This window comes from Cercospora beticola, chromosome 4, assembly GCF_033473495.1.
Source record: "Cercospora beticola chromosome 4, complete sequence".
NCBI lineage: Eukaryota > Fungi > Ascomycota > Dothideomycetes > Mycosphaerellales > Mycosphaerellaceae > Cercospora > Cercospora beticola.
Window position 1 is genome coordinate 3,879,895 of NC_088938.1, and position 12,486 is coordinate 3,892,380.

The 12,486-nt window shown below is 53.1% G+C and overlaps 4 protein-coding genes across 4 annotated transcripts; 1 reads left to right on the forward strand and 3 right to left on the reverse strand.

Annotated features, from left to right (window-relative positions):
• Window positions 1-1,275: 1,275 nt before the first annotated feature.
• RHO25_007122 (uncharacterized protein) lies at window positions 1,276-3,523 on the reverse strand (the record flags this gene model as incomplete). Its single annotated transcript, XM_023597898.2, has 2 exons — window positions 1,276-3,059; window positions 3,133-3,523. The coding sequence occupies 2 exons, from the start codon at window positions 3,521-3,523 to the stop codon at window positions 1,276-1,278; spliced, it is 2,175 nt and encodes a 724-aa protein (XP_023452956.1).
• A 330-nt stretch (window positions 3,524-3,853) lies between these two features.
• RHO25_007123 (uncharacterized protein) lies at window positions 3,854-5,824 on the reverse strand (the record flags this gene model as incomplete). Its single annotated transcript, XM_023597899.2, has 2 exons — window positions 3,854-4,065; window positions 4,120-5,824. 2 exons carry the CDS (start codon window positions 5,822-5,824, stop codon window positions 3,854-3,856), a joined length of 1,917 nt encoding a protein of 638 aa, XP_023452937.1.
• Window positions 5,825-5,960: 136 nt separating this feature from the next.
• RHO25_007124 (uncharacterized protein) lies at window positions 5,961-7,370 on the forward strand (the record flags this gene model as incomplete). The annotated part of the gene is made up of 1 exon (XM_023597900.2): window positions 5,961-7,370. One exon carries the CDS (start codon window positions 5,961-5,963, stop codon window positions 7,368-7,370), a length of 1,410 nt encoding a protein of 469 aa, XP_023452941.1.
• Window positions 7,371-9,047: 1,677 nt separating this feature from the next.
• Window positions 9,048-12,403, reverse strand: RHO25_007125 (uncharacterized protein; the record flags this gene model as incomplete). The annotated part of the gene is made up of 3 exons (XM_023597901.2): window positions 9,048-11,135; window positions 11,192-12,316; window positions 12,374-12,403. 3 exons carry the CDS (start codon window positions 12,401-12,403, stop codon window positions 9,048-9,050), a joined length of 3,243 nt encoding a protein of 1,080 aa, XP_023451665.1.
• Between the last annotated feature and the right edge of the window lie 83 nt (window positions 12,404-12,486).

Below are 12,486 nucleotides of genomic sequence, written 5' to 3' on the forward strand. Positions count from 1 at the left end.
CTTCATCCTTTGAAATGCAGTGCAACATACAAAGTAAAGCCACAGCCAGCACGGACCGGACATACGAAGTCGCACGAGCAAAGTGAGGAAGTTAAAATTCCACCTTACTACCAACAGAGTAGCGTTCCATCGCGTAGCAAGAATCCTTCGGCACCAACTGCGTACTAGCTGGATTCCAGCGCAAGCAGAAGGCAGCTCAATCAGAATGCAAGCATGCAGGTCACGCAATGCGAAGCATCTTACAGCTCTGGAGTACACTTCGTTCACATTCAGCCTGTTTGTCAACATTTACTCAGCCACCTGTACTGTACCATTAGAGACATCGAAATGTGACACGAACAGCTTCGCGCATGCGGCCGTCGCAAATCACAGCCGGAGATCCCACATGGGTTCTGCACAATACATGCGGACCTCTGTATGACAATGATATGCTAAGCAAGGAGCGGAAAGCTTGCGAAGGTCTCGTCGAGCATGAGGAAGGAAGAAGGGAAATGCTTGGCCGGACATAAGCCTTTTTGATTGATGTCAAGTCCAGGTCGCAGATCTTGGTCTGGCCAGATACGAACACGGCTGCCACTTTGGAGACGAGCACGTGTTGGAGGCTCGCCATGCAGTCAGTAGAATGAGGCATGGGATGCGCAACATCGCAGTTCCAGGTTCTGCCTCGTGCGAAGCAAGCAGCAGAGCGGCCTTCAACCTCCAGCTTCGGCTCCGAAATGTCCGAGAGGATCGATATATCCGAGCAGCACTTTGCCCACGCCCAGAGCTCATGTCGTAGCAGCCTTTGCTGCTCTGCGTATTCATTTGCTCAGACCGCCGTATGGTCCTCTGCGAAAACATCTGAAAGAAAAAAGATCATCAATCTGCAAGTACTCAAGATTCATTTCGTTTCACGATGCATAACCTAAGGAAAAAGAAAGACAGCGCCTCTCGGAGCGCCGACGCTATACGTACAGAGTGACTGATACAATTCGTTTCCATCCCATGACGTGGTAATGCAGTAAAGCAAGCAATGGGAAAAGGCCAAGCAAGACAACAGCGGTGACGACAAGTAATGCAAAAAGCCAGCCAGGCAGCAGCAGTGGCAACCAGCAACAAGAGGTCTTCCAATTCCAATGCACTCATCCTTGACAACGTTTCGTGGTCCTGGTAGAAGTGTCCGATGCATTCGTTCATGCAGTTCGTTAATCCAGACAAGAAAGCAAACAAGCAGCAAATTCTTCGACTTCGTTTCCCGTGAATCCAAGGAGCGTTCCAGGTTCCCAACATGATCGCTTAGGCCGTCTCGATGCTCTCAACGATACCACTCATCGCATCTTCAGGCTTCAGTCCAGTAGTGGTTGCTGGATTAGCAGGAGCTGCTTTCGCCCCAGCACCTCCCATCTTCTTCGCCTTCTGCTTCTCGGCCCACTCTCGACTTAGTGCACGACTTCTCTCAGCAGCCTCGGCTCTCGCTTTTTTTGCAGCCTCTTCTTTCTCCCGTTTCGCCGCTTCAGCCGAGTTTTTGGCTTGTGCCGTACGTTGAAACACTTCCTTGCCTTTTCCGGCTTGAAAAGCAGGAGGGCGTGCGCCAGAGGTTGACGTAGAAGATGTTGCAGCAGCGGGAGGGTTTGGCTTCAGAGCCAGGGAAGTGCGCGGCCGGTTGTTACTCAAAGCCATAGCAGTACTTGGACGAGGTCTGTTTCTGATGACTGATGAGCCCATGGCGGTGGAAGGACGCCCAGTAGTTTTAGTTGCGCCGCTGGTGGAAGGCCTGGATCTGCTGGTCTTGAGGGAGGAAGCAGGTCGTGCACTGGATGTCGGTCTCGCAAAGCTCGTCGAAGGTCTTCCACTCGTCGTTGGCCGGCTGCTAGCAACACTGACCGGCCGAGCAGCAGAAGGACCAGTCGATGTCGCGAGAGTATTGCCACTGCCATTCATCAATGATTCTCGAGCTTTGCTGGTACTGGTTTGACGAACAGCGGGCGCCTTGGTCATCGACGGAGCGGGTCGAGCTTTGAAAGCCTTCTTCTTTGACTCTTCAGCTTCCTTTTGCATTCGTGCTTCCTTTGCTGCCTTTAGCTTGGCAGCAACGGCTTCACCAGGGAGTTGGAAAGTGCTCTGTGTAGGCGCTTTGGTTGATTTTGCTGGCGGTGGTGGTGGTTTAAACTGCATCGACATTGGCCTAGGCTTGCTGTGCGGGATGATAACTTCCTTCTTCTCTGGTATTGACAGCGAATCATCTGCAGCAGTTCCGTTTGACTTCATACTGGACGTTGATGTTATGCGCTTCCCGGTAGATTGAGACAAGGACTGCCTGGGCCGCCCCATCGCCGGTGCCTTGGAAGGCGCATCCGGAAGACCATGTGCGAGCGAGATTCTAGCTTGACTTGCCTTGGTTGTCCGGACAAGTGGCGCAGCTTTGCGGGATTTGGGCTTTTGCGGCGAATCTTGGACATCTGGGACTTGCGCAGTGACTTGCTCAAGGGCGTCATTCTCGAAGTCCAATGCCTCTATTGCGTCCTCGGGCATTTTTGGAGAGGGGGGACTGCTGCTTGATCTGGATACATTGAGCGCTGCGATTTCGAGTTGGTCGTAAGTCGGCTTTGGAGCAGGGATCCTGGGTGATTTTGACTTTGATCTCGGAGGTGTGGAAGCATCGACAACCGCTTTTTCGAGTTGATCGTACTTCCCGTTTGGGTCCACGTTTTCGACATTCGATATATCCATTGACGATTGGCGGCCAGTTTCAGCCTGTGGTGTGGACGGACGCTGGGCAGAATCCGCTTGCTTGATTTGTAAAAGGTTGGGCATGTCGTCGGAGACAAGAGCGTCGGCCGATGGGATTTGCGGATTCTCGTATTCTGTCGTCGTTTGCAGCGCCCGTTGCTGTTGTTTCCCGTCTTGGTTGGTTTCCTGGCCAGTGCTTTGTGTCACCTCCGTCGCCTCTGACCCCAGGTTCGGCGCATCAAGCTGCAGAGCCGAGGGCGAGCCACGGGACTGGCTTGAAGCGAGTTTGACAGCATCAGATGGAGGTGTCGTCGCTCTATTATCGTGTAATGGCAGATGCGAAGCCTCAACTGTACTCCTGCATTAGCGTCATGTGATCGCAAGGAGTCCCGAAATAGCAGGAGGCACCAAGTCAGCACTCACATTCTGGCACATTAGCAACGAGGTCGTCTGAAGCAGCTTTGCTCGCTGGTGACTGCGCTACTTCGTGTTCATCTGGCATGACTTCTGGTAGTTGAGCGCCTGTAGCGCTAGTGGAGCTAGCGTTGAGCGTGTCGTTGTCTGTGCCCTTCCACGCGCGCTTGTCGCCCGTCTCCTTTGGTTCTGTTATGAACTCTCTCTCGACTTCTGCTTCTTCATCAATGTTGCTGCTGACACTGTTTGGCGACAATTCGCGAAGCGCGCCTCGATTTCCAGTTTGCGACAACGCGGCTACCAAGTCGTCCTTCTGGGCGTTCAGTTCGAGCAACGCGTCCTCGTCGATGTGCAACTGCTCGGCGACGGCGGCGGCCTTCGCGCGCGTCATGCGACTCATTGGGATATGTCTGTTGGAGGTGCGAATGCTTGCATGCGGATGTGGTGGAAGTGGGCGATGTGGGAGACGCGTTACTTACCGATACGAGTCTAGACAACAACAATGCAGGGATGCCACGCGACAGCTTGTGAAACGTCCCCACTTCAAAACAACGGCTGCTCTTCACGCAAGACTCACGAGGAACTGATTCAGGCCGACAAGGCAATGGTCTCTATCCTGGATGCTATTCGAGACATGGAGGAATCGTGACCTTATCGCATATCTGATGAGACTATGGCAGTCAGCTCCAGCTTGAGCATCTAGTTGTGAATCGCTTCATAAATCCATCAACTAGCTAACAACGCCCGAACAGTTTCGCGACGGAAGCTGAAGCGCTATGAGACACGCCAACTGTCCTAGCCAAGCCTCTGCAAATACCTGTTCCGAGAAACGTAGCGAGGACTGTCGTGCGCGGAGTCGCATGGCAAAGGCTTCTTTGGGCGATAGCGAGAGAGCTTTGTGGAAGCCCGAGGCGAATTCTTCAGGCGTAGAGGCGTGGAAACCTCGTAAGAATGTCAGTGTCATAATACCAAATCTCTGTGACATTGACAACTCACCTGTCGGTTTTCCATCAATCTCAACGACAATGTCGTACTTTGGTCCACCGCTATCGTTCACGACCGCGATCAGACCCGCAGCCTGGTACTCCACGACTCCAATACCAAAGTGCTCGTTCCACATGCCGTTCACGCCTACCGAGCTGCTCTTCAGGTACTCTACAACTTGTGAATACTTGGCGTTGACCACAAACTCCACGCTGTCCTTGACTTCTTGAGCCTGTAAGCGGAGTTTGTAAACCTTCTTCTCATCATCCGTATCATTCCTCACACTGCCCACGAGGATCAGCTTCGGCCTCTCCTCCGCTGATGCCGTGCCGTAATGCTCTTTGAGGAACAAGTGGAAAGCTTTGATGATATCCTCATGCTTCTTCTCCGGGCGAAATTGTGCAATGTAGAGGATATTGTTCGTCCTGCTCTTTTCACTTGCCGCATCGACTGGTATCCTTTTCTGAAACTCCTCGACAGGGCATGGCGGGTACACAACCTGAATTGGGTGCTTCATGTTCTGCTTCGTTCGCGCTCTGCCCCATAGCTCCGAGATGTGATTCTGCGTCCAGGTGGAATTCGTCATTACAACATCCACGCTGCCACCGACCCAACGATATAACGATGCGAAGCATTCCCAGTATGTCTGCTTCGCTCGACCTTTCCAGCCTGATCCTTGCCCCGCATTGAGGCCTTGGTTGCCAGTGGTGTTGTGTAGAGATTGCAGCATGTCCGTCGATATCGTAGGATAGTGCACATAAGCACCTGTCGGCACTTTGGGAAACAGGAAGCGGCACAATGCCAAAACGAAGCCGTAGCCCATGGTGTCCACGAAGATTTCAGGTACGAGCAGGTTGAATGCATCCCAGCCCAGGATGAGACTGCCTATGGACTGACCGAGCAACGTGAAGTGTGGCCATCTGCTCGCCAGGACCCAGTCTCGTGTCTGCAGATATAAGAAGACGACCTTTGCAGGATTGAGGTCGATATCGAAACGGTCGCGAACGTTGGCCAGTATCTGTTCTCGTGTGGCATCGTTGTCGCCGGTGTAAACGGCACATAGAGCATTCGGATAGCGTCTCTGCGTGGCCAGGATCGCAGCGAACAGCACCCGCTCCCCACCACCTCCTGCATTACAGAAGGGGTGGAAGAAGCCAATCACACCATTGAAGTGGGAGTCGAAGCTGGCAGAGCTGCTCGGCACAGGTGTCCTCTCCCGATCGTCGCCATCCTCGTCTGAGACCTTATCCCACTCGCTTGACAGAGAACTGCTCGACGATGCTGCTGTTTTGCGGCCAACTTTGTCTGTCTTCTCTTGCTCACGTTGTTCCTTCTCTGCACGTTCCAGCAAAATATCCTTTCGATGCTGAGTCTTACTCTTGATGACCAGGCCGATGATCTTTCCGACCTGATAAATTCCCAACGGCAGAAGACTGCCCAAAACCACGACGCCGAGCAGTAAGCTGAGGATGGTGAAGACGGCCATGAGGGCAGCCAGCGACGGATGCAGCGCTTGAGCTCTTTGGGTTTGGGTTGGCGCCAGAACCGCTTCTAGAGATCTCTGGATGCAACGAGGCGAGCGCGCTGCAGCAGCGTAGGCATATTGTGGTAGCACTGAGAGGCGGTTTGTGTCGCTCACGGCATTCGTGTCATCTTTTAGGGGAGAGCAAGCAGTGGAGTGCGGGAGACAACGTAGGCCACAGGGCGGTGATGGCATCACATGCAACCACGGAGATCATCCGCGACATGCAGGGTCGAAGCTTCCTCATTGATGCATCGCGAACTTGCGAACTTGTTCCATGCCAAGTGAATTCTGATCACCTCGTCGCTCTGCCATCTCCGGGCGCGCCGTCATGGCATCGCTGCTGGGCTCACGCGTGACCAGAGCACAGTTCCTGCAGCTGCCGCCCGCCATACGAGCATCCATCTTCGCCCACGCTTCCCCGCGGCGAACCTTCGCCTCGACTGCTCCACGACAGAGCACCGCCGTAGACATCGTCACCGCCGTTCCCTCAGCCATCCTCGACAGCATCCACGGACTGGGCTTGTCATGGTGCTATGCCATTCCGGTTGCAGCCGTGCTGGTGCGATGCAGCGTCGGCTACTTTTTGGGGGCTAGGCCTGCCCGCAAAGCAGCCATTATCCGGTCATACCTAAGGCCTCTCATTGTCAATTCTGCGCTTCAGAGGACCAACAAGGATACCTACAAGGCCGTACTTGAGGCCGAAAGTAGGGGGGAGGTGGTGACTAAGGATCATATCCGCAGTAGATATCGTCTACAGGGTTGGCTGAACGGAATACTTGAGACTCAGAGGATAGGCAAAAAGTTCAATGCGCCTCTGTTACGGCCCTCGAGCTTCATTAACTTCGGTCTGCTGATTGCCTTCAGCGAGACCATACGTATCAAGTGCGGGCACAAGGAAGGGCTGCTAAGCATGATGCTGCGTCCTTTGGAATGGTTAGCTGCTGATCCCAAAAAGGGCCCACCAGAGCCGATGTTGAGCTACGAAGAGGCCATGGCACAGAGAATGGAACAAGCACAAGTAGCGGCGGAAGCTCAGGCACGAATGTTCGCGGAGAACCATCTGCCATTGGATCCTAAGCTCACGGACCCAGCGTACCACTTTGAGATGCTGGGCAAGGTCTCCAAAATCTACGCCGACAACCTCGACCCAACCATGATCGTCGAGGGCTTTTCATGGGCACAGAACTTGGCCATGCCAGACTCAACATTCATACTACCCACTCTGTTGGGCTTCACGATCCTCAGTAATGTCTTCTTGCGCAATGGCCAATCGCACACAGTCGCGAAGCCCGCATCCCGCAAAGTCGATACCAAGGAAGAGGAAACCCCGACATCAGTATCCTCTTCACCGGCTCTCGACACCACCAGGAGTCCTACTCTCCAATCTACTGCAAGCGCTGGTGATCCGGAACAGGAACTGCAGCGCGACCTGCAAACTCGCCAAATTAACGCTGCATTCGCAGCTGCCGAGAAGCTTCGCGCAGAAACCAAACAGCGAAAGGAACTAGGCACCATCTTCGTAAACTGGACCATGAAAGAGCGATTTGGGCTCTTCATGGCAGGCGTGTTCTTCTTCATGGGTACCACAATTCCGACTGGAATTTTGTTATACCTGGTTCCTAGTGTCATCATGGGACAAGTGCACTCGAGATGGCTGGATATGAAGTATCCCGTGCCGACTGCTGTTGAGCCATGTCGGAGGCCGATGAGGATCAAGGTCAGGCGCCCGGGGTTGTGAAGTTTGAAGTAAGTGGACAGGTTACAAGAAGAACCGGAAAGAGACAGCTCCCTACTAGGTTGAAAGCTCCTGCGTGACTGGCCGCAGAAACATGGTGCCCGGTATAAGAGGAGCTACTCCTTGGCGCCAACGATGCAATCGCGACATAAGACTCTGTGCAACAGGCATTTGCTACAACAAGGAGTAAGGTTACTCCCTTGCACACCCACTCGCTAGCTGCACTTAGGAACTTCCTTCCTAGACTTCCGTCTACCGCTCGCACCTTTCAGCAGTGCGGCCCTGTTGATAACAGCGACCTAGAAGAGATGGGAATCCTACGCGAGGACGACTAGTTCTTAGAGGAAAACTTGTTATCTAATGCTGCAACCGTCGAAGAAGAAAGTCCGCTCGCAAAGCATAACAGTACTCTGCATATACCGTCTCTATTTGTGATCGCAGAAGGCACTCCAGTGGACGCTGGTTTACATTCAGGCGCGTCATGGGTCTCACGCGAGGCACGCGAATTTGCAGTCACCAAGGATTTCCTCTGCCTTAGTAAAGTCGAGAAAATCAAGTGATTCTTCTCAGAACTGCCACCGGCTATAGGAGATTTCGTCAAGAGCATTCTCTCTTCACCTCGATCGGCTTCTTGTCTTTATCCACACTCGCTCGGAGGCCTCTACGCAGACGACCTAGCGAGAGCAGTCTTCGATAGCTGGGGCTTCCGCGAGGGCCTAGATTGCCTCTACAAGTGGAGGCACTTCCTCGATCTAGCAACGGAGATCGTGTGAACCTCACCCGGCGCACCTGTGTTACTGTCCGACTTCACACTTCCAGAGGACTATCCGAATATAACGAAAATTCATGTGCTCGGCAATTATCCGTCCAAGGCAGAAGCTAGCACTTCTCTTGCATAGGTGAAAGTGTGCTACTCGGGCACTTGAAACAGCTCAATCCTCTTCTCTAATCGCGAGCCGATCAAGCAGACAACCAGAGACCACAACAATGCAGCCACCTCGATACGCACGAAGATCGGCAACTACAACTTGACGAAGATTGATCAGTTCAACAAGTGGTTGGTAGCGAAGCTACCACCACTTACGATTCCACTAGGCAGCGACCAATTTCCTCAGGACATAGAGGGCCATGGCATCGTCCTACACGAGCTCAATACGAATTCAAACAAGGGATCTTTGCTATAGGAACTTGTGCTCGACAAGAATACCATCTTCCTGCCACTATTCCATCCACAGAAATCCGGATCCTCGTCTTGGTGCTGTGCGGAGGTACTGCGGGGCATGCAGGCTGCCATTTACATCGGACACGATCTGATCAATCATCCGGTACCGCCTCTGTCACTGATGAACGGAGTGGCGCTATGTTCTTCGACTCGAATGACGTGGCCACCTTCAACGGGTACACCGCAACATGATGTGACGTGGTGGCTCTCGCAGAGAAACGATCACGTCCATAGCGGGATGCATAGACGACCAGAGCAATTCACACAGGGGCTCATATAAGTTCAGTTATCATTATCATACCAGTGCTATCGTTCACTCAAATCTACAAGAACGTATGCACTGTTCCGTTCATTGCCTTCCTTTCTTCCCATTCATGCTTGTTGCAAAGCGCATGCATGCAAGCTCTCTATCTGCCTTGATAGCGAGCAGACCCATGACTTCCAAGGACTCACATCTTTCAGCCATCAGTAGTATCCATCGCCTCTCCTCTAGTCCTCTCCGCCTTCCTCTCCTTCCTCCACGCATCAATCTTGTCCTTCAGCTCCACATTATCCAACACCTCCTCGATCTTCAGCGGCACACGATTGAACGGGTCCGTGGGGTCGGAAAGCAGATGCGTCCGAATCGTGCTGCGATCCACCACACTCTTGCTGCTTGGCAGTATCACCGGATCCGTCATCAAGATGCCCAGCAGAGGATCCTCGAATTCTTCAGGAATCTCGCCCAGATCGGCTTCTTCTTGCTCGTCCAATGCCTTCGCTTCAGCGACTTTCTCGCCGAGCGTCTCCCATGCGCGGAGCTCTTCGGGAGATTTGAGAACAGATTTCCTCATGATATCTGTGGCTTCCACGAAATTGGCGGGTTTGTAGGAGCGGCCATCGCGGGCGATGGCGTGAATGAAGTCTTGCTTTTCGGAGAGATTGATGTAGACGGTAAGGATGTCGGAGAGTAGACTCTTGGGGTGCCATACGGCTTTGAGGTCATCATCCTTGATGACGATGTTCTTCCGTCGTGGTCCGACAAGTGTGTCGAGGTTGTAGTCTAACATGTCTGCGAGACGGGTGACGATTTCCTGCATCGTGAATGCTTCGGCCAGCGTTTCTGTGAAGAGGATGAGAGCTTCCATGGTAGAAGAGGTCAGACCGAGGTAGCTCTTGGCTCTTCCTTTGTGGTCTTCGAGCAGATCCTGCTTCTCCTTTCGTTGCTCGTCATTTAAGTCTTGCATGATGCTCCCGTCGGCCAATTCCTTTGTGAGCTCGTTCACCTTGGCCAAGCTGGAGAGAGACTCATCAAGAACGAAGGTGACGTCGTTGACCATCATGTTGACGAACTGGACGAAGAATGCCGTATTTGTTCTCGATTCAATTGCCAGGTTCTCGCGATATTTCGTGTTGACCCATATGCGCTTGACAACCTGAAAGATCTCGTAGCGAATGCTGAACTTGTCGAAGAACTGTGTGTGCGTGCCAGTGTTTTCTGCCTCAATGTAGAACCTCATCAAAGCGTGAAGCAGGTGCGTATTGGCAAAGTCTGAGCCAAGCAGCTGGTCATGCAGCACACCTGGCCTGTTGTTAGCATACGGCATGATGCCGAAGAACAGGATAGTCACAAGACCAGACTTCACGCCTGGGTTCTTGACATATTCGCTGCTGCGCAAGAACGCGATGGCAAATTGCACAAGCTCCGCTGTCTGTGTGGGCACAATAGCCTGTGGCATATTCGAGGTGACGAATTTGAAGTTGTCCACAACGCCTTCCAGAAAATATTCAGGGAGGCATTTGAAGACATCCGGCTGTTGTGTTGGCAGTGGAAGTCGTAGTTGCTCCTTGGGCAGATTCTGGCCGCTCGCCAAACGCAGCAGCCAGACAATGACATATCGCATGAAGTCCATGGAGGCCTTTTGCGTTGCATCGTCGAGTAGGACACCCGTTGTAGCGTGAATCGTGCTCCACATGTCATCGATCTGTTGCTTGACCTTGGCAACATGTTGCTCGAACCGCTGTAGGTATCGTGGATCGCTCACGTACTTGTGGCGTTCCTTCTCAAATTCTGCCAGGTCCTGTTCGTATCGTTTTACGCTCTTTCGCATCGTCGTCATGCGTGTCTGTGCCGCCTCAGTGCCGTAATGGTGTGCAGCCACTGTCAAGAAGAACAATTCGGAGATGAAATTGTTAGTTCCTTGCGCAGGCCTCTTATAGAATTCGTCACTCGTTGCCTGGTCTGCGTTGATTTTCGTCTCGTCGGTAATGTCTACTCGTGGGTTGCGACGCAGGTAGTCGACATCTATGCGATCGATCTTGCCAAAACTGGCGTCGATGAAGGGACTGCAGAGACGATCAAGAACAGCTGTGACGTTGACCATGAACCCATCCGAGGACACTCGCTTATAGTCGACACGCATCGCTCGCTTGTGGTGGTTCTTGTTGACGCACATCGCGAACCAGTCCAGGATGCGGCCTCGCGTGGCAGGACCCGCCTTGACGATGCCATCCGCTATCAGGAAGAGCTGCTCTTGATGCGTTTTCAACGTCATGCGTGTTGCGCTCTATTTTCAGTCAGCTTTCCTTGCACGTGCGACGTCCGGAGCAGGGGCTGGCTTACCTGCGCGTTGGCAATGAATGCCTTGTCGCGCGTCTTAGGCGCCGAGAAATAGCTGCTCGCCGCAGCTTGCTGCATTGGCGACAAGCGGAAGAAAGGTCCCAGTATCGTCTTTGACTCGATGTCCTGTGCTTCGACATCAGGCGCCCACATCTCCGACTCAGTCACAGCATTCATGATCTTCGGAAAGCGTAGCAGGTTCCGAATGGCGGTGATGTAATTCGTGTAATCAGCCAGCATATCTTTCTGAGCAAGTTGTTGACTCAAGACTTCTGCCGCGCCGACAATCGTCTCCTTGATGGTATCGTCTTCCTCGAATCTCGACACTGCTTCGGTCAGGAAATCTGTGCAAATGCCATGATCGGACTCTGGATCTGCCAGCAAATGATCTACGAGCGCATTCGAGGTTGGCTCAAAATCGGGAAACATATCCGGCATGGTGATCGCGAAAATACAATAACCCATGCTCACCCGTCGTGCTTCCTTCAACACGAAAGCTTTCTCCTCGCTGCCAGTGTGCCGTGGGTCTTTGCTCGCTCGAACAGCACGCTTGAAGCATTGCAGGAAGTATTCGAAAATCTTGCCTCGTGGAGCATGGCTCGCTGCTTCCGTCAAGATGCTGTCTGAGTTATCCACTTGGAGCAAGTCTGCGCCATCCTCTTTGACTCCCCCGAGGTAGGCCAGTTTGTGGCCATGGATGTCCTTGGTCTCGTTCTGGTTCAATGTGACGCGATACACCTGCTTGAGAACCTTGTCCTGCCATACCTCGATGGTCTCACCGGGGCGATTCGTGGAGCGTGATTGTGGCCGCTCTGAGCCGTCTCGATCGCGTTTGACGCCCGGCGACGTCTGGCGCGGCTTTACTGTGATCTTAACGGGCTCTTTCGGGGGAGGAGCTGACACTGCTGCAGGCTTGTGAGCTTCCAGATTGTTCAGCAGCTTACTACGATCGATCGGTGGCGTCGCTGGCTTGTCGTCGGCGCCGTCGTTCGCAGGCGCTGTGTTCGCCGAGCTCGCATCGGTCGTTGTAGTGGGAGGAATCGCTGAACCGTTCGAGTTCGAATCGTTGGCGGCGGTAGCATCTGGGCGACCAGCACCACCGAGCTTCGCCAACCGCTTCGCACGGATCTATCACATGCAACGGTCAGTGCATCATCGGCAATGCGTAGTGATGGCTCGCACTACCTTCTCCGCGTCTGACATCGTATCGTCCATCCTGGCTGACTGTCTCTTAGCGATGAAAAGACAGTCAGATTGGCGATGGATGTAAGGAAGAGGGAAAATGTGGTAGTTCCGCA